The 22,991-nt window shown below is 42.7% G+C and overlaps 1 protein-coding gene across 2 annotated transcripts; it reads left to right on the plus strand.

The window, feature by feature from the left end:
• Positions 1–1,415: 1,415 nt before the first annotated feature.
• Positions 1,416–22,461, plus strand: ZDHHC7 (zDHHC palmitoyltransferase 7). 2 transcript variants are annotated; one of them, XM_084215261.1, is made up of 8 exons: positions 1,416–1,556; positions 6,906–6,991; positions 9,216–9,544; positions 12,073–12,197; positions 16,546–16,642; positions 16,897–16,978; positions 18,104–18,234; positions 19,223–22,461. In XM_084215261.1, the coding sequence occupies exons 3-8, from the start codon at positions 9,233–9,235 to the stop codon at positions 19,397–19,399; spliced, it is 924 nt and encodes a 307-aa protein (XP_084071387.1). In that variant the 5' UTR covers positions 1,416–1,556; positions 6,906–6,991; positions 9,216–9,232; the 3' UTR covers positions 19,400–22,461. The 2 variants fall into 2 exon arrangements, with proteins under 2 accessions (XP_084071387.1, XP_084071388.1); XM_084215262.1 differs by having other exon boundaries at positions 1,552–1,642.
• The last annotated feature ends 530 nt before the right edge of the window (positions 22,462–22,991 follow it).

Raw genomic sequence — 22,991 nt, forward strand, 5'->3', positions numbered from 1 at the left:
AAGAGTTAGGGACAGTCTGGGTACCTTTTCTGGGCAAAATAAGCCCGAAAAAGGGACCCACGTTAACAGAGGATTAACCCTTAAAAGCAATAACATGTTGCACATTCATACACCTCATCCATGATGCATAAATTCCATTCAAACAAAGGATTCTGTCTGGTCAGTGTCAGCTTCTTCCTCTGAATCCTGACGGCGTCTTCAGGGATGAGCGAGGCAGGAAGAAGTTCGTTTCTTCTGATAACGGGGCAATAAATTCTCTTTCTCTGAAAGATTTAGGTGTCCTGTGGCTGCTATCTTGTTGTGAGTACCTCATTCCTCTCTTTAAAAAAAGTATCTTACATAGCATAGTTCCTATTTTAACATTATGTTATAACCTAAAACTATATTTAACACACTTCAGAAAATTAATATAGCATAACTTTCTAACGTAACACGTACAATACTCATTTTAATATTTGCGGAAAGCCAATCATAAGATAGGCATTTTTCACAAACTGAATACCCACTGCCTCCGTGCTGGGTTCTTGCAGGGGCAGGGTGATGTCCCCACCTGCAGAGCTGCACAGCGGGCACCTGGAGCTGCTGCAGAGAGCCCAGAGGAGGCTCCGGGGTGATCAGAGGATGGAGCAGCTCTGCTGGAGGAAAGGCTGGCAGAGCTGGGATTGTTCACCTGGAGAAGAGAAACTTCAAGGTGACCTCATGGCAGCCTCGCAATGCCTGAAGGGAGCCCGCAGAATGATGGAATGGGACTGTTTATACGAGCCTGGAGTGACAGCACCAGAGGGAACGGCCTCAAACTGACAAGAGTACGTTTGGATTAGATGTTAGGAGGAAATTCTCCCCTGTGAGGGCGGGGACACCCTGGCACGGACTGCCCAGCGAAGCTGCGGCTGCCCCATCCCTGGAACTGTCCCACGCCAGGTCGGACCCTGGCGCACCCTGGGACGGCGGGCGGTGTCCCTGCCGGTGGCAGGGGTGGGACGGGAGCATCGCTGCCCTCCGTGCCCGCTCCGTGAGGGCGCTACGGGTGTGCCCGTGCCGGTTCTGCCCTCCGTGCCCGCTCCGTGAGGGCACTGCGGGTGTGCCCGTGCCGGCTCTGCCCTCCGTGCCCGCTCCGTGAGGGCGCTGCGGGTGTGCCCACCCTGCGCGGCCCTCCGTGCCCGCTCCATGAGGGGGCTGAGGGTGCGCCCACCCTGCGCTGCCCTCCGTGCCCGCTCCGTGAGGGGGCTGAGGGTGTGCCCACCCTGCGCTGTCCGCCGTGCCCGCTCCATGAGGGGGCCGAGGGTGTGCCCGACCCCAGTCCCGGCCCCGGCCCTGCCCTCAGGGCAGCGCCAAGGGCGCTCCGCCCGCCGCGCCTGCGCAGGGCCCCGCGCGCGTCCCTTCCGCCTCCCGCGGAAGCGCCGCCTCCGCCGCTTCCGGGATCCTGCGGCTCCTCGGGAGCCTCGGGAGCCGCGGGCGCGGTGGCGGCGGGCGCGGAGCTCCAGCGGCCGGGGCCCGGCCCCAGCGCCCCACCGCGCCAGGGCAGCGCCGCCGCCGCCGCCGCCGCTGCTGTTGAGGTAAATCCGCTCGCGGTGCCTCCCCGCGCCTCGGCGGGTCCCCGCGGCAGGGAGCGCGGTGGCCCCGGGAAGGGCGAGCGGGGAAGGTGAGCGGGGCTGAGCCGCCTCAGGCCGGGCTGAGCGCGGGGCTGCTGTGTGGGCGCAGGTCGTGGGGTGTTTCTGCGTCTCCTGTCGCTTTTCCGCGTTATCTACACCCCCCAAAAAAATTAAAAATTATCCACCGGCAGCTGTGGGCAGGAGCGCGGCCGTGTCCCGGTGCCCCAGCGCGGGTGGTGCGGAGCCCGAGCTGCCGCCGGGGGAGGCTGAAGGGCAGCGGGCAGGGCGGACTCGCACCTTCCCGGCCGTGCCCTGCCGCCTGCTCCGGGGAGTTCCCCTGGTTTCTGTGCTTCTCGTTTTCCTCATTTCCAGGAGGGGAGAACGGCGCTTGCAGGAAGTGGGAATGCAGATAGCTCTCCAAGGAGAGGGTGGGTTGGTGCAGCACGGCGTGTGTGTGATCTGTGCCGTGAAAAAGGGGATTGGGAAATCACTGGCTACTTTTTGTACTGAATATCCACTCGTGTGATGGTATCGGGATGCAGAATTACAGTGATGTAACTGTTTGCTTTGCTGGAGACATAATTAGGTTGAAGTCGCCGTGACTGTTCACATTAACAGACTTAAATTAGCTCTTTTGAAGTGAGTGCTCTCTGGCTTTGGAAATTTGCAGATAAAAAGGAGCCGTACTGGTTCATTAGGAGACGAAACTGATGTGAAATTTTAGTGGTTTGAGATTAGAGTTAAATAGCTGAGATCTCTTTATGGCTGAAAGGAATTGGTAATACTTTTATCTCTCTAAATACTCTATCTCTCTACTTGGTTTTCCTTTAGCGTAGTATATTTTGTATCATACAGATCTGATGATTTCTTTTTTATGCGTTTTATGAGGGGTGAGAACTTCTAAGGAAAGTGAATTGATGGAATTTTGCAGCCGTTGAATGGCTGAACATGAAGAACATAGAGGAAATATGAGTAACATTTGAAATTAGGAACAATTGAACATGAGCAATATTTCTAACAAAGGCTTGAGCATTCCTCTAATGATTATTGGAAGTTGCTAGTGCGAATAGTTTGACCAATAACATTATTTTTTGGAACCTGAGAAGAAGAATCACATGGACGTGGATGTGGATATAATAGCTAAGATAAAAATGTGCATGCCAGGTTAATATCATAGAGCAATCACTGTGTGTGATACCTGAGCTCTCTTCAGTGGAGTGTGAGGATAGAGCATGCACTGATGAATGAGAAAATTAGAAATAAAAAATTACTCTCTCAAGTAGGATGTGATCCATGCAATTGCTGTTGGCAAAGAGGTAAAACTTTGAGCTTTCACGTACCAGTGTTGATATTGGTGTGAGCCTGCAGCCTTGTGGGGTCAAATCTGAATTTGAGCCTGTGGCCCTGTTCCAGAAGAGGCAGAAATCAAAGCCCAGCTACAGATTGTGTTCGTGTCCTTCTCAGGTGAAGGTTGTTTAATCCAGGAGCCTTTTGTCCTTGCTGCTGTACCCAGTGAACTCTTGGTAGATCAGATAGTGTTCTTTGCTGGGCAGCAAAGTCATGTGTAATGTACTTTCTTTGACTTTCACATCTCAGGGTGAAAGTTGTGTTATTGAAAAGATATCCTGTTGAACATCTCTGGTATTACTTTGTGCTTTTATTAAAGTGATTTGGTATCATAAATCTATTCCATGTCTTATAGCAAAGCTTTGTAAGACTTTGTATAAACATGCATTCTGAATACATGCAACGGGGTGCTTTCTTGCATTTTTAATAACGTCTTTTACTGTGAATTCATTTCTGGGTTTTGAGGATGTTTATAAGGATGCTACTGGCATAAATCATACAAATGGTTTGGGTTGGAAGGGACCTTAAAGATCATCCCCTCTGGGAACATCCTCAACCAGATGGGACTGCTCAGAGCTCCATCCAGCCTGGCCTTGAACAATTCCAGGGATCCAGGGGCAGCCACAGCTTCTCTGGGCACCCTGTGCCAGGCCCTCACCACCCTCACAGGCAGAAATTCATTCTGTATATCTAAACTAAATGTCTTTTCTTTCAGTTTAAAAAAAGACATAAGTAATCAGATGATCAACTTCCCAATAAGACCTTCATAGTCATGCTGAAGTACTTCTGTATACTGAGGAGGTTTAGAAGCAGCACATCCCTTTTTCACAGCTGGAAAGGAGTAATTCCAGTGTTTCATGATGGGCTGGCTTAAGGAGAATTGTTACAGCAGCTTGAAACTTTGACTCTATTAAATGTGTACTTAGTGACCATTCTCAATGTGTGCACACAAATAATCTCACATTAATTCTGTGTTCACTGTGACCTGTCCCTCTGTGCCTGCAGGAGAGCAGAGATGAGCCAGCACAAGGAATGGGCTTCAAGGCATGAAGGGGAAATCCAAGAGATAAACATTTAATATATTGTAAGAACAACAGCAGGGTTTTGGAGGGATGGTGAGCTGTGCCACTGAGCATGGATTTGAGGATAAGTTGATGGTAACACTGCAGGGTTGTGTCATGGATCTCCATCACAAGTTATTCCAGCTTCTCCTCTCCAGAGCTGTGTGTGTGCTGTGTTAAGGACATCCCAGGTTCCCAAATTGCTGGGAGGGTGGCTGCTAGACCAGTCCCTGGAAAAGAATTAAAACAGCCCCAGCTGACTTTTTAAATGCCTTTGCAGCTTGGCTTGCCTGGATCTGTAATGCAAGTAGGTGATTCTTCTAAATGAGACATGACTCTGTGCAGACATTATCTGTAGATATTTATCTGTCAGCAGTGCACAGTCCAAATTGCCCATGGGTGCAGGAGGAGCTTTGACTGCTTGGTTTGTTTAAATTCCCAAGTTCCTGGAGTTAATGTTTATGCTGTAATCTCTTAGGGAGATTACAGGGCTGTAATTTTGATTTGCCCCCAGTGCTCTGCTTCCAGGTGGGATTTAAATCCATTATATCTAAGTGCTGCAGGATTATTATTCTAATATGCAATATGTGTTGGTGTCTCTGCAACTATGTAGAGCAATCAGAAATGTTGAAATAAAGGCATTTTCTTTATTGTGGTACCACTGAAATGGAAGGAATCTTAGGAGCTGTTCATTGTGTAGCTTCAAGGAAAAGGCAACCAAAAAAATTTATGATTTGACAGCTGATGGATTTTTTAGCCTGTATATAAATTCTTACTTGTTCAAAAATTTACAGAGATTTACAATTTACAAAAATTTACAACAATGCTTTTCTATTCATCCTCAAAAGTAGCAGGGAAAAGGACTGTTCTCAAGCCTGAAGTGCCTGGTTTTTTAAAAATTTAATTACCAGTCCAGGGGCCTTGTGATACAATTAGTTGTGTTGTGTCATTTGTCTTCCTAATGCCTTTTGCAACCTTCTTCCACTAAACCCAGTGATCTTACAAGGCCATCTTTCTGGTGATCATGAGTTTATAACATACCTTCTTCAAAAGTTGTTGGTTTCTTTTTTTTTTATTCCGATAGTACATCTGCATTTTAGACCTGAGTTTCAGTACCAGTGAGGTGCAGGTCAGATGAGATATTCCCAACCTGGAATTTCAAGTAACACCTAAGAGTGGAACAGGGTTGGGTCAGGTTTAATATAACCACGTGTGCAAACATAACATTGGGCATGAAGCATTGAATAATTGGGTGTTATCTTCTGGTGCTAAATAAAGATTTGTACAAGGTCAAATTAAAAACTGTTGCTTGATGTATTAGAGGTTGAAGTGTAATGCTTTGCCCTTTTGTACTCTAAGTATGCAACAAAGAGTAAATTTGGGTAGGACAGGCATTGAAGCAGATAAATGAAGAGCAGAGGGAAGCTGTGAGCATCTCAGCGGGGATGCTGAGCTCTTCATAAAGGGAGAGCTTTCAAACGTTAATCCTCTTCCCCTCTCAGGGACCCAGGTGGGGGCACTGGTGTGGGCAGCTGGGGAGGAGAAGGAAGGGGCAGATCCCATGGGAATGCCTAAGTCCATTATCCCTGCAGAGCTGAGCCGAGGGGACACTTGCACATAAACCAGGAACTGGCGAGGCTGTGACAAACACAGATTTTGCACAGGATTGCAGTTGGGATTAAGGTCTGACCGAACAAATCACATCTCGTCAGTGAACTCTCCAGGAGCAGTTGCAGCTGATGGCTGTGAGCTGAATGTTTCACCTGCAGAGGCTGAGTGTGCCGCTGCCTGTCATCCCCAGCTCCCCATGGGTGGGTGGCACTGCACATTAATGGCACACACTCAGTCTGTCTGCTCCTGTGTCTCTGCTCAGATGCCACCTCAGTGACAACTTAATGGGTGTGCATTTCACAATATTGTGAAGTTTAAGGAACGTCTAAAAGCTTATTTGTAAAGCAAACCACAAAGCAATCACAGCTTCCTACAGTGGTAGAGAATATAAAGGGGGTGGTTTTAAACTAAAAGAGGGTCAGTTTGAGTTTGATATCACAAGTTTTTCACAGTGAGGGCGGTGAAGCTCTGTCAGGGATGCCTCATCCCTGGAATTGTCCAGGCTCAGATTGCTTGGGGGTTTGGAGCAGCCTGGGACAGTGGGAGATGTACCTGCCCATGGTAGATGGTGGCACTAGGTGACATGTAAAGGTCCCTTCCAACCCAATCTCTTCAATAATTCTGATATGTTCGTAATAAACATTTGCATTACCATTTGGTCTTGCAGTGGAATGTTTGAGTTTGTTTAAATAAGGTAAGAGACTTCTCCTTTTCAATTCCCCTTGAGCTGGGAACATTTGAAAATGGGTACTGAAGGAGCTCCACCAGTAATGTCATGTTTGGGGTATCTATTTCTAACAAGCTGGTTTCAGAAGCTTTTCAAGAAAGTGACTTTGTATTTGCTGTAGCTCAGTAATGTCAGAATCCTTGTGTTACTTTCAAAGTATATTAAGTTAATTAACCTTGCAAATAAGTGTGATTTCCATGTCACAAAATTTAATTCAAATAAATAGAATGAAACCAATGAAGAAGAAAACCCTAGGTGCTTCTTTAGGCAGCTTTAACCAGACAGCAATTCAGGCCCACACCTCTTCTGTTCTCTTCCCCAAATAGAAATGAAATGCAAGGTTCTGTGCTGCAATCCTGCTCCAAGTGCCATGTGGTGATTTCCAAAAGTTAACAGCCAAGAATGTCAAGGTTTCAAGTACCTGGTTCTGTAAATAAAACACAAACTTTTCCATTGTAGCTACATGCAGCCTGTTTCAGAGTGCTACTATTGATGTCTGCTCTTTGTATTTAACAGTGTTTTCCGGGTGCAGCTTTGCTAATGAGTTTTTTGGTGATGTCTTTTCAGATTACATCAGACATGACTATGTGAATAACCAGGGATAAGCCAAAGGCAGGACAGGATGTCAGAATAACATACAAAACATTTTTGAGGTATTTGTTTTGTTTTGGATTTCTTTCATTGTGCTAAAATTTTTTGGTTGTCTTTAAGACATTTAAGCAAAATGAATGCAGTAATTCTGTGCCATTCCATACTTTAAACATTCCTTAAAAGTTTTAGAAGCCCCTTTTTTATGAAGTAATAACTGATTTGCATGGTTATCTTCCTGTTTCAACTGCTAATTAAGTATTTTTATGGCACTTAAATTTTCTTGACCACAAGGGCTGGTGATGTCCCAGAGTGCTATTGGACTTAATTGGGACAAACTGTAGTTTTAACTCTGAATATAAAGAAAGATCAGGATAATTTGAACTGGGTGAAAAGAGGGCCATGTTTAGGTTAAGCTTAAATTATTTTTAAGGGAGATAAAGTTCATTCTTTCCTAAGGTAATTTTCTAGTCTGTGACATCTTCATCCTTGGCTTAGCAGCTGCATTCTGGTGAGAGAGAGGAATTTTGTCCAAAAAATGTGTGAACAGAAAAAACAATTTAACTCCTAGAAATTGTAATGGATCCAAGCAGCAGAGCTGAATTTCAGTTTGTTCTGTTCCACAAGCAGAGAATGTGTCCTTCAGACACCTCACAGTGTCCTGGGAGCTTCCCAGCTATTTTTGCAGTTGCTCTCACATCTCTCTGCTGCATCTGCATGTATTTATTTTCATTTCTGGTTTCTTGGATTGCTCCTGCCTGGATTTCCTGGGCAGAATGTGTTATTCTGATTCCTGATAAAGAGTTTTTAAAGGGTTTAGACAAACACAACTTCATCAAACACCATCTCAGTGCCAGTGTCTTCACCTGGTAGTGGTCACTTGGACCATTCTAGTGGAACAAAGTGATCCCATATTCGAGGTCTTGGGATGGAAATTGAAACTGCAGTGCCATAATCCCTACAGTCATGTATAGGCTGCCATTAATAAGGGGGAAAAGGGAGCCCTCTGTGTGCCTGTCATAAATCAATAGAAATGCTTTCAGGTTTCTCTCAGACATGGCCTTTAATAGCAGGAATCAATATGATTTTTAGAACACAGTATACTTTTAAAGCAGCAGGATATTCTTGAGGCCTAATGTTTAAGCTTTAATTTGTCTCCAGTTTGTTGATAGCACTTCAGTTCTGCCATTCCATATCTTTCATTGGGAGAGATGTCTGGAAAATAATTCTGTTTTCATGAGAATTGTTAAGGCTTCATGTCTGGTTTTTACTCCACATTGGAAGGACAACAAAGACCTTAAAAGTTTTCATGAAATTAAATGAATTAATGTGTTCTTTGAAAATCTGATTCATGTAATCTGTTGCCATGTTCATTTAACCAGAACCATTTGTTTCCCTTAAGTTTGGGCTGATCTGAGACTGTTTGATAAGTTGTCCAATAGATCTTTTGTAACAGGCTCGTGGTTTTTCCAAAACAATAACATTTTTTGTCAACAAATTTAGCTGCTTTCTAACTGTGTTGTTTGTTGTGAGCAGTGTATTAGAACAGCTTTATTTCCATCCTGGTTTTCCATTCTCCTCTTCCCTCACTTGCTGGAGCAGAATGAAAAGTCAACAGTCTGGTGCCATAATTTGCTGTTTTCAGAGAGACATGAGCTGTAATTTAATGAAGACTTTGCCATTTTAGTTTGAGATAAAAGAGAGAAGTTGAGTTTTTAGCAGAAGAGGAGGAATGGTTTATAAGCACAGCATGATGGAAATGAAACCAGTCTAAAACCCCTTTTAGGCACTGAAGTTGCATGTTAGTGGTGGGTTAACCCTGGCTGGACACCCACCAAAGCTAGTCTGTGTGTCTCTCTCAGAGAGGGGAGACAAAATACTAAAAAAAGTCTTGTGGGTCAAGGAAAGAGCAAGAGCGATCACTCAGCAATTACCATCACAGGCTTGATCTGGGGAAATCAGCTTAATTTTTTACCAATGACATTAGACTAGAATAATAAGAAATAAAAACTAAAAACAAAATCCAAACAAAACTAAAAGCAAACAAACAAAACCCCTAAAACCAAAACCTTGAAACCTGTCCCCCCTTCTTTCATATTCACCTTGCTGTGGTCACAGCACACAGAATTGCTCAGGTGTCGATCAGAAAGGATCCCAGTTCTGTTTTGAACTTGAACATGCTTTATCTCCCAGCAACAAAAACCCAGAGCCAGCTGTACTCTATTTCCTCATTAATAATTAATAACAGTGATGATGATGATGATGGTGGTGGTGTGTTTGTCCCTGCAGGGCGAGCCCAGCAAACCATGCAGTCATCAGGGCACCGTTTCCGCGATGTCGAGCACCACCCGCTCCTGGCCGACAATGACAGCTACGACTCCTCCTCCTCCTCCTCGGAGGCTGACATGGCTGACAGGGTCTGGTTCATCAGGGATGGCTGTGGCATGGTCTGTGCCATCATGACCTGGCTCCTGGTGGTCTATGCAGACTTTGTAGTGACTTTTGTCATGTTGCTGCCTTCCAAAGACTTTTGGTACTCCGTGATCAACGGGGTTCTCTTTAACTGCTTGGCAGTGCTGGCTCTGTCGTCACATCTGAGGACTATGCTGACTGATCCAGTAAGTATCCAAGAGTTCCTTGGCATTGGATTGTCCCCTCCATCTGCACAGAAGTTTGGAGAAGTCTTCTCCTGGGAAAAGTAGTGTTAGAGTCAAAATCCTCATATTAGATTCAAAATATTTGTGTTAAGAGTCAAAATGCTTGTGTTAGATTCAAAACCCTCAAGGTTTTGATGATACCTGTGCTTATCATCAGGATGGTACCTTGACTTCTCCTGTTACTCTATTAATGAAACCATAGAGGAACAGTCAATATAAAATTTATTTAAGTGCTAGACTCAAAAAAATCAGTAAAATATTACTCCAGATCCTGAAGCAGCTGATAAAGTTTAGTCTTCTCTGTCCTCATTTTTCTTGGTTTTTTTTCATCAGATTTACACAAAATCAAAATTTGTACCTTCATCCTTTTGCATCTCTTGAAATGCTCCTGTTTGTGGCACATGGAAGAACTTTTAGAGGTGGATGTGCTGCAAAACCTCAGGCACACTTGGCATAATGGAAAAATCACTGTCCCATGTGATTCCTGCATTTTTGTCTTTGAATATTTGGAGTCAGAGGGAAGGGAGATTTAAGCTGAACACACATTGAAGTAGTGTAGGTGTAAGAGGTCTTGAAGTGCTCATTTCTTAGAACTTTTACTCCTCAAGATTTCAAGTGATGAAATAGTTGATTTTATACTAAAATCTATTACTATTTTTAGGGAATAAATCTGGGAAAAGTGGGGTGAGGGGAAAAACATCTATTTTCTCCAGATTTTTGGAGAAAAATGAAGATTTTTCTCCAGTAGCAGTGTATAGAGAAGTTAAGAGAGCATTCAAAAACTCAGCAGGGTGTTGTAGTTAATGATTTTCTATGTCTTTGATTTAGTTCTGTCCACACCCAGTGATGAAATATCACAACTTCTACAAACTGACAGATCAGAGAGTTAATGGTTTAAGGATTTATTGCTTATAAATATGAGCTGGTAAAACCGGGTGTCTTCCTAGACCTGTGGTATTTTTTATGATCCAAATTGAGATGAGTCACTGCTTTTTTCCTCCATTCCTTTCATGCTGACTCCCAGAATGGAAGACACAACTGTGTGATAGAAACTAAAATGAAAGACATGAACTGCCTCAAAACTCACGTGAATTAAATTTACTCTTGTAACTATAAAAATAGATTTTTGGTGGCTGGTTGTGACTGTGAAATATGTTTTTGAAATAGAGTATATTTTTGTCAGCAAAATGCTTGAAGGCATGGTCTGAGGTTCTGATCCTTGTGGCAGGTGAATAGGGGAATGTGAGATGTTTACACCAAATAGTAACTGGAGTAAGAATGTTCAGATTGCAAAACCCACCTCAGGAGTACAACATGAGTGTTTAAGGAAGTCTCTGTGTGCCCCTGTGAGCCCCTGGTCAGGTTTGAAGCACCACTCAGCCAAAAAGCTCACCTGGGACGGGACCTGGGCTGTGTCTTGGCCAACACAAACACAAATTTATTATTCCAGGCCATAGGTAACAAAAACTCCCTGCCTCAGCAGAGGGGTCTTTGGCAGTGGAATCTGAGTTCCTGCTGGCTTCTTAATTCTTTCCCAGAATTTCTTAAGGTGTCTGTGTCAAGTGCTGATGTTGCCAGGGGGCTTTTTTGAATGAGAATTAATTGTAGAGTGTTGCAGTTGGCTTAGGCTGACCTGCAGAAGGCTCTCCCTGTGTGAAGGGAGTGCTGACCTGGAGCAGTTGTACAGAAAGGCCACTTGGCTGTCACATCCCAGTTTGTTTCACAATCACTTCCCCTCACAGATAAGGCTTTATCTCCATAAATGAGCAGGGTGACAATGATGCTCTCCATTATTTTCTCCTTACTAATCCAAATTTAGATCCCGATCTCAGGGTGCAGCTCTGTAATAATCAGATCAGAGAACTAATCACTAAAAGTTAATTTCTTTTCCCAATCAATTATTTTTCTTTTGAATCAGTTCCTTCAACTCTTTACCACGAAGCTGCACAATAAAGAGTAAAGAAGCCAGTGCCGGTCCTACTAACAGTGTCCAAGCTAAAAATTTTAGGAAAAAGAAAAGACGGTTCTCAGAAACTTGGGGCAGGTGGTTAAAGCCTGGTTTCAGAGAGTTTAAATAACATCTCTCAACTAGTTGCTGATTTAACTTTTGTAGATGGCTTGGCCCATTAATCAAATGCCACAAGAAATATTCAGGGTAACTCCTCAGCAAATGATGGGCAGTGCTTGTATCTGCAGGGTAAGATGTGTCTCCCTCTTCATTTCTGTGGGCTGGTGACAGGATATTCTATGAGAATGAAGCTAATACTTGGCCAGAGATGAGTCTTGCTGGAATAAAGCTGAATTTGAGGTCGAGCAGAGGTAATTTATTCATTTGGAATTGATTCTGGCTTATAGCAGACTGGCTTTGAATAAAGGAACTTATTTCAGCAATTATCCTGAGGTTACTGGTATGAAGTATATGAAATGTATTTTTAAATGCTCTCATGCCATTTAAGAAGCTTTTTCTCCTCTAATTGAAATGATTTCAGGGGGCTGTGCCCAAAGGAAATGCCACTAAAGAATACATGGATAATTTGCAACTGAAACCAGGAGAAGTGATCTACAAATGTCCCAAGTGCTGTAGTATCAAACCTGAGCGTGCACACCACTGCAGGTATGCCAGAGTTCCTTAAAGAGTTCTGCATTTGGAGGCCTGGAATAACATTCCTGATATTTGTTCATTTTTTCCCCCCACAAATTTCTTTTGGTATCCACTAAACTTACAAATTCCTACATTGCAGAGTATTTTATGAGTGTAATGTACTATGGCCAGAAATGACTGTGGATGAGGGGAGAGAAGTAAGAAACTCTAAGATTTTATTACAGTAACTGTGCTCTGGTGTCTTAAATAATTTTGATCAGTGAATATCTTTTCCTGTACATCATTCCAGTTATTGTGCTGTGCTGTGGGTAATGCAGGGCAAAGAAAAGAATCTCTGAGAAATTTCTGAGAGGAGCTGATTTAAGAAGTGACTCCTGCAGTCTTAAATGAACAAAATTTAGAGTAGTTTAAAATGATTACTTTGTGTCATCTCTTCTTTGCAGTGCATTTGAAGTTATATGTGAATTGGCAGATTATTTTCCCAAAGTTGCATGAATAATTGGTTAAATGCACTTCCACTTACTGAAAATCCATTTAAATAAGGACAGACATGATGATCATGTGAACTAAACATGCTATGGGAGAGATAGTAAATGTATATTTTTAATTCTCGATCTTTAGAGTTTTCAGGCACCGTAGAAATGCCTTTGTAGAGTTTATTGTGTGCCAGTTGAAAATAGCTGTGCCTGCATAATCAGGGCTTACATAAAGATGCAAATGCTTCTGGTGGCTCTCTAGGTGTGGGGAGTGATGTGTGTTGAATTGTGAGAAGTACTAAATTGAAATCTCTGAGTTAGTGCCTGTCAAAAGAACAGAGCAGAGTCTTGTCAGGACTCAGATGATTCTGGAGCTTTGTGGGTTCTAAATTAAAAGCCTCATGTGTGTGTCAGTGCTCAGTGCTACGGCTGAGAAGCTGCTCCCATTTATAAATACTCAGCCTTGGCATGGAGCTCCTGTTCTTCTCTCAGCTCTGAGTGGGATTTTGGATTTGGAGTGTGAAGGAAGAAGTTCCATGGATAAACAGGCGAGGATGGAATGGTCTGCAGATGCTTTGTGCGTGCTTTAGGCTGGCTTTGCTCAGGTGCAGATCCCAGGGCTGCCTTGCTGTGCAGGGATGCTGCTGCTGCTTTATCAGCTCAGGAGTGCTCATTGGAGGATGGCTGGGGGTGGAGGCAGCACAGCTGCTCCTGGAAAATCCCTGGGGATCCAGGAGAGCTGTGCAGTGCTCACATGGCCTGGCTCTGTGTCCATGAGGGGCAGCTGGGAGCCCCTGCAAAGATGGGCTGGATCTCACTCATTTTCTCATCCCATATTCAGAGGCTTTGCAGGTATCTATGGAAAGCATTTCCCACATCCTCGGTCCTGGTAGAATTTGCTAATTTGGAAGGAGCCCTAAGTGAAAACATCATCTGTTGAAATACATATTATAGAAAAAGAGCTGGAGTGTCAGAGATCCTGGAGCTCAAGAATTTGAGCAACATTTATTTTTAAAGCAGAGCAAGAATGGATAATGTCTGTGATAAAGGAAATACCTGATATTTTCAAAGGGCTTTTGTTTTCCCCAAGCACCTATTTGGGGATCTTACTTTGTCTGTCTTAGGCATTGTTTTAATCCTTGATTAAATATTTTATCTAACGGTAAAGGAGGCATTTTGGGGCTTGCTCGGTGCATCCGTGGCTCCACAGAATATCTGAAAGAGAAAGCCAGAGCCTGAAAGTGTTGTGAGGCTGCTGTCATGTTTTTCTCAGCAGCTGGATTTCTGGTTTAATTGTCTTTGTTTCTGTTAATCTGATTCTTTGCCTTCAATTTATTACTACAGGAGTTTACCCAATAGAAAAAGGGTTTGTTTGATTATGCTGCCAATTTTTTTTTATTGGTTTGCAAACCCATTCCAAGGACATTAAAAGGATGATCTAGTCCCGAGCATTTAAAGTGGCAATTTGCTGATAGAAGAGGCTTGAAAATGGAAATTGAAGTTGGTTGCTGTTGGGAAATACACTCAGAGAGCCACACTGCATGTTTTCAGTAGTAAATTATTAACAGAAGAGACTCTTATGATGTAGTTACGAAAATTGTTGTGCAACACTGCAACAGAAGTTCTTTTAAGGAAGAAAAATCTTTTCATAATACACATCAGTGATGGGGAAAAGAGCAAGAACCTTTTATTTACAGCTAAGCATCTCTGAATTAAAGTGATGCAATCAAAGTGATGTTTTAGTGAGCAGTTAACATTTTCAGCACAGGGAAGAGCCCTATCCTGCGTGAAGGGGATTTCATTTTCACTGAAGGAGCACAGCTGTCATCATTGCTGCCTGTTCTGAGTGCCTGTGTCTGTGTGTGGGGAGCCATTACTCTGAATAAAGTCACTGAGATGTTTCTGCCAGGCTCCCAGGGAATATCTGTTATCCACACCTATTTCTCTTTAGTCTTTCGCTGTGTCTTTCTGAATGTTATCTTTGGCATTCAGGGCTGTAATTGCACCTGCCTGAGTTCATGGAGCAGCAATTCCAGGCTGGAGGAGAGACTTTCCTCCATCCAAGGGTGCTTGTTCTGTTTACTTCTTTCTTGTGAACATTCCTGGGTGCAGCTGAAGGAGGGATTTCCCCAAAATCCAGCTTCATGAAAAGGAATAAAATACAAGGGATGGGGTAGGAAGAAGGCAGGACCACTGCTGGAAGCATTGCTGTGAGATTGTTGGTGGGAGATCAGGAATGAAGGCAGGGTTCCAGATATCTGAGCTCTTGTGAGAGCTCTGTGTGGGCTTGTGAGAAATTCTGAATGAGCAGAATCGAGCCCTGCCTACCTCACATCCTCCAGCCTTCAGCTCAGTGGAGCCTGGGTAGGATTTTACTCAGCACTTCACATTAATATTGCTTTTTAGAGTGCTGGCATAGATTCTGTGGCGCATCAGGAGCCTTGTCTGGTTGTGGTACTCAGGGAAATGAGAAGCTGAACTTGCAGGCAGCATGGAAAGTCTTTTGAGGAGCCTCCTGAATGTCTCCTCCTGAGTGATACCCACTTTTCCTGCACCAGAGTGTGGTTGTGGTGTTTATCTGCTATTGGGATTTTCACTTGTATTTAAAAAGTCATTTGTAGCAGAGGATGAATCCTCTTTAATGTCCACAAAACAAGAGGCAGGGGGAATGTAGGGGATGGGTTTTGATAGCCCAGAGCAAAAGCAGCTTCATTTGGGATTCTCCCCCATAACCTGTACATGATGTGTTCTGCCTCATGCTGAATTACTTTACAATCATACAAATGTGACAACTTAAAAATTATTTTCTGCCTCAGAGCACTGATTTCCCCCACACCTCCCTCTTTTGTCTCTCCAGTGACAGTCACCCAGCTTTGTTTTGTGGTTTGTCACTGCAGCACTTGTAGATACCACATGTAAGTCAGCCTGTGTCAAAAACAAAGGGGTTTGAATAGCAGTCCCTGCATTTTTTAGGCTTATTTGGCTTGGTGACTGCTGAAGTGAAAATGTTTAATATTCTGGATATTCTGTGGGAAAATCTGGAGCACTGAGTGTGTGGCTGTCTTAAGTACAAAGCTGGGAAAATGGAATATCAGCATTGCTTAAGCTATTGATTTATGAAGGACTACAAAAGATGTTGCAACTGTTTAGTTTTTGGTGTGTAATTTTTCATATTTGGCTGCAGAACTGAGCCCTCTGCTGCTGTATGGCAGATGTAAAATGGAGTTATTGGAGCATTTCTTTGACTTCTGTGGACATAATCTTGACTCAAAGCTGGGCAGGAACAAGTGAACCAGCAGAGAACAGGAGTATTCAAGCAGTCATGAACAAGTAGCTACTTGATAAGTGCTGGTTATAGTTTCAATATTTGTGTTTTCTCTTGAGGAAGTGAGGTTTGATACGCTAAGCTGTGCTTTAGCTGAGATTTTGATTGCATAAATTTAGAATTTTATGGCTGGTTGAGACCTCAAGAGTGACAGTTTCTCTCTTGAAGATGTGAATTTCTTGGGTTTCTTCCTATCCACAAGCAAAATTTACAACTTGAAAGCCTGTAAAAGTGAAATATTTACTTTATCTAAAAAACTTCTCCAGAAGGGAAGGGGTCTTATTAATACTGAATGAGAGAGAGCTGAAGCCTTGCTTGTTCTGAGCTGCAGGTGTCTGAAGTTTGTGAGGAGTATTTTATGTACACAGTCCATTTTGGAGCAACCAGAAGCTGAGTTGTGAGAGGGAACAAACAGTTTCTTAAAAAGAAATGCAAATAAAATCCCTGTCTGCAGTTTGTCAAGAAATATTTCAGCACATCATCCTGTGAGCACTGGCTGCCCTTGGTTCTGCATTTCAAATACAATTTCTCAGCAGAAGCCTCTTGTCCTTTTTTCCAGTATTTGCAAGCGATGCATCCGAAAGATGGATCACCACTGCCCGTGGGTGAACAATTGTGTGGGGGAGAAAAATCAGAGGTTTTTTGTTCTGTTTACGGTAAGTGAGCAGCAAGAGCAGCTTGATTTTAGTCTGAATTTTCCTTGATTATAACAATTTAGGCTGTGATTACTGAGTAATGGCTTCAGGACATGGTTGTGTTGTTAAATTGGGTGGGGTTGTTCCTTCTGTGCAGGGGATTTCTACCCATATTCATTTTAATTTTGTGCTGTTGTTGCAAAGTTTCTTCTTCAAAGTTTTGCTGTGTTTTATGCAGTGGCAGTGAGTGAAATGATGCTGTCTCTTGTTTGCAGATGTACATAGCCCTAATTTCAGCTCATGCTCTTGTACTCTGTGGATTTCAGTTCTTCTCCTGTGTCCGAGGGCAGTGGACTGGTGAGCAAATAAATACTTAATTTTCATTGTCATAGTCTAGTAGATATTAGGGAAAAGTCATAGCATTCCTATTTTAGTCCCATCTTTCAATGACATCCTTAAAACATTTCAGATCTGTTTATCCATCACTGTCCTCTCCCTTTCTGGGTTTTTCCCTCCCTTTCCTTCAGTCATTCTCTGTAGGAGCTGTGGCTGTCAGGGACATTCTCACTCCCTTTACTCACAGTAGTAATTCACTACCTGTGTAGTAGGAAGGAAACTGAGCTGGTCCTCAACCACCTCAGCACTGCATCACCTAAATCTGGGCTTTGTGTGGGAATGGCACCTGAAATTTAAACAGATTTCTCCCTCATTCCATTACTGGAGTCAGCTGTGGGGCTCCTGCAGAAAGGAAATTCCCTGAACTATCCCATTTTTTTAAATTTAGGCTTCTGGCTTGTATTTCTTACTGTTCCAGTGTGCCAGAGCTCATTCTGGTCTCGTGCTTTTGGCAGATTGTTGATGTGTTCTTTTGGTCTATGAAGCAACAGGGAAATCCATGTGATTTTTATTTTTTTTTTCTGAGTATTTCATTAAATGGATGGAATCTTAGAACTTTGTTTTACTTGAAACATTCACCTTCCTGTGCACTATTCCTGTTTAAATATAATTGAGCTAATCAGGTGGTCAGAGGCTCTCCAGAGATGTGTGAGGCAAAACTTGATTACTTTGTGTGGAGAATTAAAATAAAAAGAGTAATAAAGCACTGACAGCCAAGTGGAACATCTGTACTAGCAAGTCAGGGCTGACAGTGGGGATGGTTTTACAGCATCTCTCATGCAGGAAGCTCCAAGCTGCTCTCTCAGGTGCAGTTCTGAGTTCTTCACTCACCTCATGTGGAAACATTTATTTGGTAGCCTTGAAATCCTGAGGCAGGATTGCAGAAATAGTTACCGTGTGCTTTATAGGAAGCCAGAAGTGTTACTTCCATAAAATTCTTTATTTTCTTGATCAGCAAATAAAGCTGCTACAAAATCAGAAGTTTGTTTTAAATGTGAAATATTATTTCAAGTGCCAGACATGTAGGACAGGCTCTATAATTTGCTGTTGGGTTTTTTTTGTAACTACAATATCTTATTTTCACAGAGTGCAGTGACTTCTCCCCACCTGTAACTGTGATCCTGATGATCTTCTTGTGCCTTGAGGGTTTTCTGTTTCTCACTTTCACTGCAGTCATGTTTGGCACCCAAATCCACTCAATATGCAATGATGAAACGGTAAAAACCTTGACTTTTTTGTATTCTGTAAAATTTATTTTGGGAAGATGTGATTAGATGTGGTTTTATGTGCATGAGGAGGGGCTCTTATTTCAGAGAAAGCTGCAAAACTTCAATAGTTCATCATTTTTATTTTCTGCACTTGGGGGAAGATTGGAATGGTTTACTAGGGGTTGCTTTCCAACAGAAGTTCTTGCACTATTTGCTTTTTTGACATTTTGTAATTTGGATTTAAATGATAAAGAATGCAAAGCTTCTGACTTGAGGTTTGACTTTCCCTTCTGAGCTGGCACAAATTCCTGCTGGGTGCCACAGGAAGTGTCTGCTCAGGTTTACACTGAAAATCACTGTCTCTCACCTCACTATGATTTTATCAGAGGATAAAACAGAGTTTGGGCCATTGGCTCCCTTGTCCTTATTTCTGCAGTGTCACACTTGGAGAGAATAATTGCTTGGAAACATAAGGAAATTGAATCCTGTGACTGTTCAATATTTTCTCATGTTTAAAAGTATATTTGTGTAGTGAGGAGTAAGTGCAACTGGTAAATACTGAGCCTTCATTAGTGGGAAGCACAAAAAATGACCATCAAAATAATGCATTTGGGAGAGTAATCCTGTCTCCAGTAATTGTGGAGAAGGAGCCTTATTGTCTGCTTTCATAAATTGAGTAAACAACTTGTAGTGTAGGATATTGCACGTGGATCCATCAGCTTTTCTGGGATTTTTGTTTTTTATCTTGAGGGGGAAAGAGATAGAGATACCAACCTTCTTGTATATATTTAATGTTCTAAATCTTCTTCCCTGTATCCACAAGGCTAAAACAGTTTCTAACTTGTCCCTTAATAATTAATAAATAACAGTAAGCTGAGGAACAACACAATGAAACAGCACAATAAAAATGCAAGCCTGGTTTTTACAGCCGGGTTTTATATTAGATTAAACTAAACCTTGGACTTAGCAGTGCCTCCCTGCCTGTGTTTATTTCCAGGAGATTGAGAGACTGAAGAGTGAAAAGCCAACGTGGGAGCGCAGGCTGCGCTGGGAAGGGATGAAATCTGTTTTTGGGGGCCAGCCCTCCCTCCTGTGGATCAACCCCTTCGCAGGATTTCGCATCAGGAGACTTCTACTGCGAGGGAAGAAAGGAGGACCTGAGTTTTCTGTTTGAGTCTAAATATGCTGGAACTTGCAAGAATCCTATATAGTATTTATTTTGGGGCCAGAGAAGGCTGTCTACATATAATCTGTGACCAGGTGAAACTGATATCAGACATTTGCTTGTAGCAAGCAGAGTTTTCTACGTTTATTGTCACAGACATCTCATTAGTTCTGAGACAGGAACTGGATCTGCCATGATCTTCACAGCAGGATAAGCACGTGGTCACACTAAAGAAGCCAAATGTTGTCATGCTACTGTAATTTATTTTCTGAGATTACATCCCCATTTTTTGTTAAACCCTTTTTATTTGATAAATGTCTGGGGAATTACCTGTGTGTTTTTATAACGAGTCTAAGTCCTTGGATGCAGTTGTCAATCATTAGGAGAAGCATTCTGGTGGAAGTTGATCTCCAGTGAGACACAGCCTTCTCAGTCTAGATTTCAGGGAGTTGTGCTTTGTTCAGTTCTCCTTTCTCTTCCAGCTTGTCCTGATAAGCAGAGCTGTCCCTGTGTGTCCCACACATGGCTCATATGCAGGTGCTGCCCAGGGCTGGTGCCCAGCACAGAGGCACTGTCACACCCTGCCCAGTGTCTTCCCTAAAGCATGGCCTGTGTTTGGCAGCCTCCATCCCATCTGGCATTTAGGGGAAGGCTGAATTATCCTTTGTAACCTGGCTGGGAGCCAAATCCTGCCCTGGGATGTGCATTTCCAGTTCCTCCTGCTTTGATTGCAGAGGAACTCAGGTGCGGACTGTGCAGGGATGAGTGGCACCAGTGTCCTGCTGTGTGAGGTGACAGTGAGTGGACAAACTGGGGGTCATTCACAGCAAACACTTTGTCCTTGTAGGGCCTTGCTCTGCCCCTTTTTTACTGTACAGACCTTTCATAGAGGGAAAGCTGTTCATGATCCCTTGGACAAAGACAGCAGAGAAAGAGGCAACTTCCCTCCTTTCTCAAGTACAGCACATCTTAAATGTAGGAACATCTGCAATAGAACGAGTTCTTTTGAATTTAACTGTTTCCAACCAAAACTACTTTGAAGAAACAAGAGCAATATAGATCTAGAACTGCTTTATGTGGGCCTGACAAACAACAATAGTGCTAAGAAATGTTCATAAATCTGCAAGTAATGAAATACGAGCTGCAAGTAATCAAAATCCAGCTAAAAGTTGATTCTTTAAAAATGACATTTAGACTATTTTTTGTATTATTGTTAACCTATAAATTACTGACCATTTAAAGGATAAAGCAGGAGCCTTGATGCATAGCTTGAAATCGTGCCTAGAAAGTAAATAGCTCCCTGTTTTGGGACTTGCCTTAAAATTGTCCTGTTCTTGCTTTTGCTCAGCCAGTGGCACTGGTGACCTGTCCCACCTCAAGCAGCTCAGAGCCCTGCATTCCAGCCTTTGTGCCCTGCAGGAGCTGTTTCCTTTCTCAGTGCCCTGCTTCTCCATCTCTTCGTGGCATCCTGATCCCAGCTCCATCAGTTTCTGTTCCATGGGGTGGCTGAAGGCACTGAGGGATCCATTTCTTGTCTGTGCCCTGTGAACAAAACTGTGCAATACTTGGGGGTGTTTTCACTTTGCTTTTGGGGGAGGGTGGTGGTGTGGAATGCTGGAACCTTCCTAGATGGAAATCCACTGGAATTGCAGTCCTGTGAACAAAACTGAGGGGGAAGCTGGAAGTTCCACAGGATTCTGTGCATATTCACTTGCACACCTTAAGGATTGGGGAGAAAAAAAAGGTGTCTGGCTTTGTCCTGAGGCTCTTACTGTGTATATTGTTCAATGAGAAAATCACAAAATAGCACTCCAGGTGGTTGGACCCTGTGACTTGGCAAATGTGTGCGTGTGAAATCCAGTTTACTCAGCTTTTCAAATCCTTACCTTGTAATTTTTTTTTTTTTATGTAAAAAAGAATAAACTAATGAATTGAAGTCTTAGTTGATTAACTTCTCTACATGTCAGGGGTTTATTTTTCACATAGATTGAAGCAGCTTCAGGGAAATAGTCTTGAATCCTTTGGTTCGTAATTAACTCATATTTATATTAATTAACTGCTCCAAATTAAAGAGGTTCCTCTGCTTATTAAGAATTTTAAGCTACACTCTTTTAGCCCTTCTTGGTCATTCCATTTTCTTCATCCTCTGGTGTAGTTGCTTATTTTATTATAGAACCATGGAGTGATTTACATGGGAATGGACCTTGAAGCTCATCTTGTTCCCACCCAGTTTGTCTGAGGTGAGTGGGAAAACACTTCCAATCTGAAATCTCACCTCAGTATTTCAGCCTTTGCACTCCTAGGGAATCTGGGATAAACACAGGTTTGAGTCTCCATTTTTTCTGTGCAAATGTTGGATTTTTCCTCTGTTTCTGCAGCTTCTGGAGCAAAGAGTTCTGAGCCTGGAGAGCAGCAGGTTGGGAGTGTCCACCCCAACAAGGGGGAGGAGGAGCAAATGGCAGGAAAGGATGGGGAGACTCAAAGCTGTTCACTTCCCCTTTGCAATAATTCTAAAAAACACTTGGAAATATTTTCTGTGTTTATATTACACTCTAATGTTTCTGTGGAGAAAAGAGCTCCAAATCCATGAACACAGACTTTGTGCCAGTGCTGCTGATATTTTGGAGCAGGTTAATGATTTGATTATGTTTATGTGTATTTTAAGGAATTGTTTGTTTATTCTCTGAAGGCAACAGACATCCCAGCAGATGGATCCTGCCAATTTATCTCCTTTTTATTTTCTTGTTTAATTTCTAGTAGTAATGTCACCATTGTTCCAGAAATCCTTTCTGAAGTCTTGGACTTAGCAAGAATTCATTTATGGATTTCTTTATGCCTGTCCTGTGCAGAAATGCTGAATTTCTAGAATTGTTCTGCTTCTCTCTGTTGGCTTCAGGCCCAGTACTGTTGGAGAAAGAAAATGGCTTAAGGGGTTTTTGAGATACAGAATCTGGGCTGTAAAATTATTCTGGAATCTGTTAATAACACTAAAATGAAGTGCACCAGCATTGGTTCTGTATATTTATTTCTTCTGAACAGGGTTACAGGTCAATTTTAATTTTAATGTGGTTGGTGCTTCTTCATTGATGAGATTGATAATTTTTTATTCTGCTTCTTTCACTTAGTCTTTTTTTTGTGTGTTCTGAATATCTTTTAATTGCTTTTTCCTGTCTGTGTTCCAGTAGCACATCTGCTCCTGTCCTGCACTTCACTCTTGTCACCCCCAACCAGAGCCCTGGAAATTATCCAGCAGGCATCAAAGCAGGCACAGGCTGCTTTTTAATAACAGAAACAAAACTTTGCACCTCCAAAATATTTCTGCAATTTCTCCTTATATTATAGTGCAGCATAAAGTTAATATTGGACCCACATTCAGTGTTAAAGATGCCAAATATTAGAATTGGCAAGGAAAGGGATAACTCAGAAATATTTAAGATTTTCTTACCTGAGGTGCCCCATTCTGATAAGTAGCTGGCACCTGACAAGGGAAATATTATTAAATGATGGCTTTGAACCTCTCTTGTTAACATAACCATGATTGCAATAAAATGGTCACTTGCAAGGTGTGTTTGCATAAGAATATTGGTTTAATTGGAGTGGG

Source organism: Fringilla coelebs (genome assembly GCF_963513975.1).
Source record: "Fringilla coelebs genome assembly, chromosome: 14".
NCBI lineage: Eukaryota > Metazoa > Chordata > Aves > Passeriformes > Fringillidae > Fringilla > Fringilla coelebs.

Bases quoted from the DNA above. Each gene is read 5' to 3' on its own strand.
- ZDHHC7 (XM_084215261.1), top strand. From the start codon at position 9,233: ATGCAGTCATCAGGGCACCGTTTCCGCGATGTCGAGCACCACCCGCTC. The intron at 9,545-12,072 runs GTAAGTATCCAA...AAATGATTTCAG, and splicing joins GGACTATGCTGACTGATCCA to GGGGCTGTGCCCAAAGGAAA. The intron at 16,979-18,103 runs GTGAGCAAATAA...TTATTTTCACAG, and splicing joins TGTCCGAGGGCAGTGGACTG to AGTGCAGTGACTTCTCCCCA.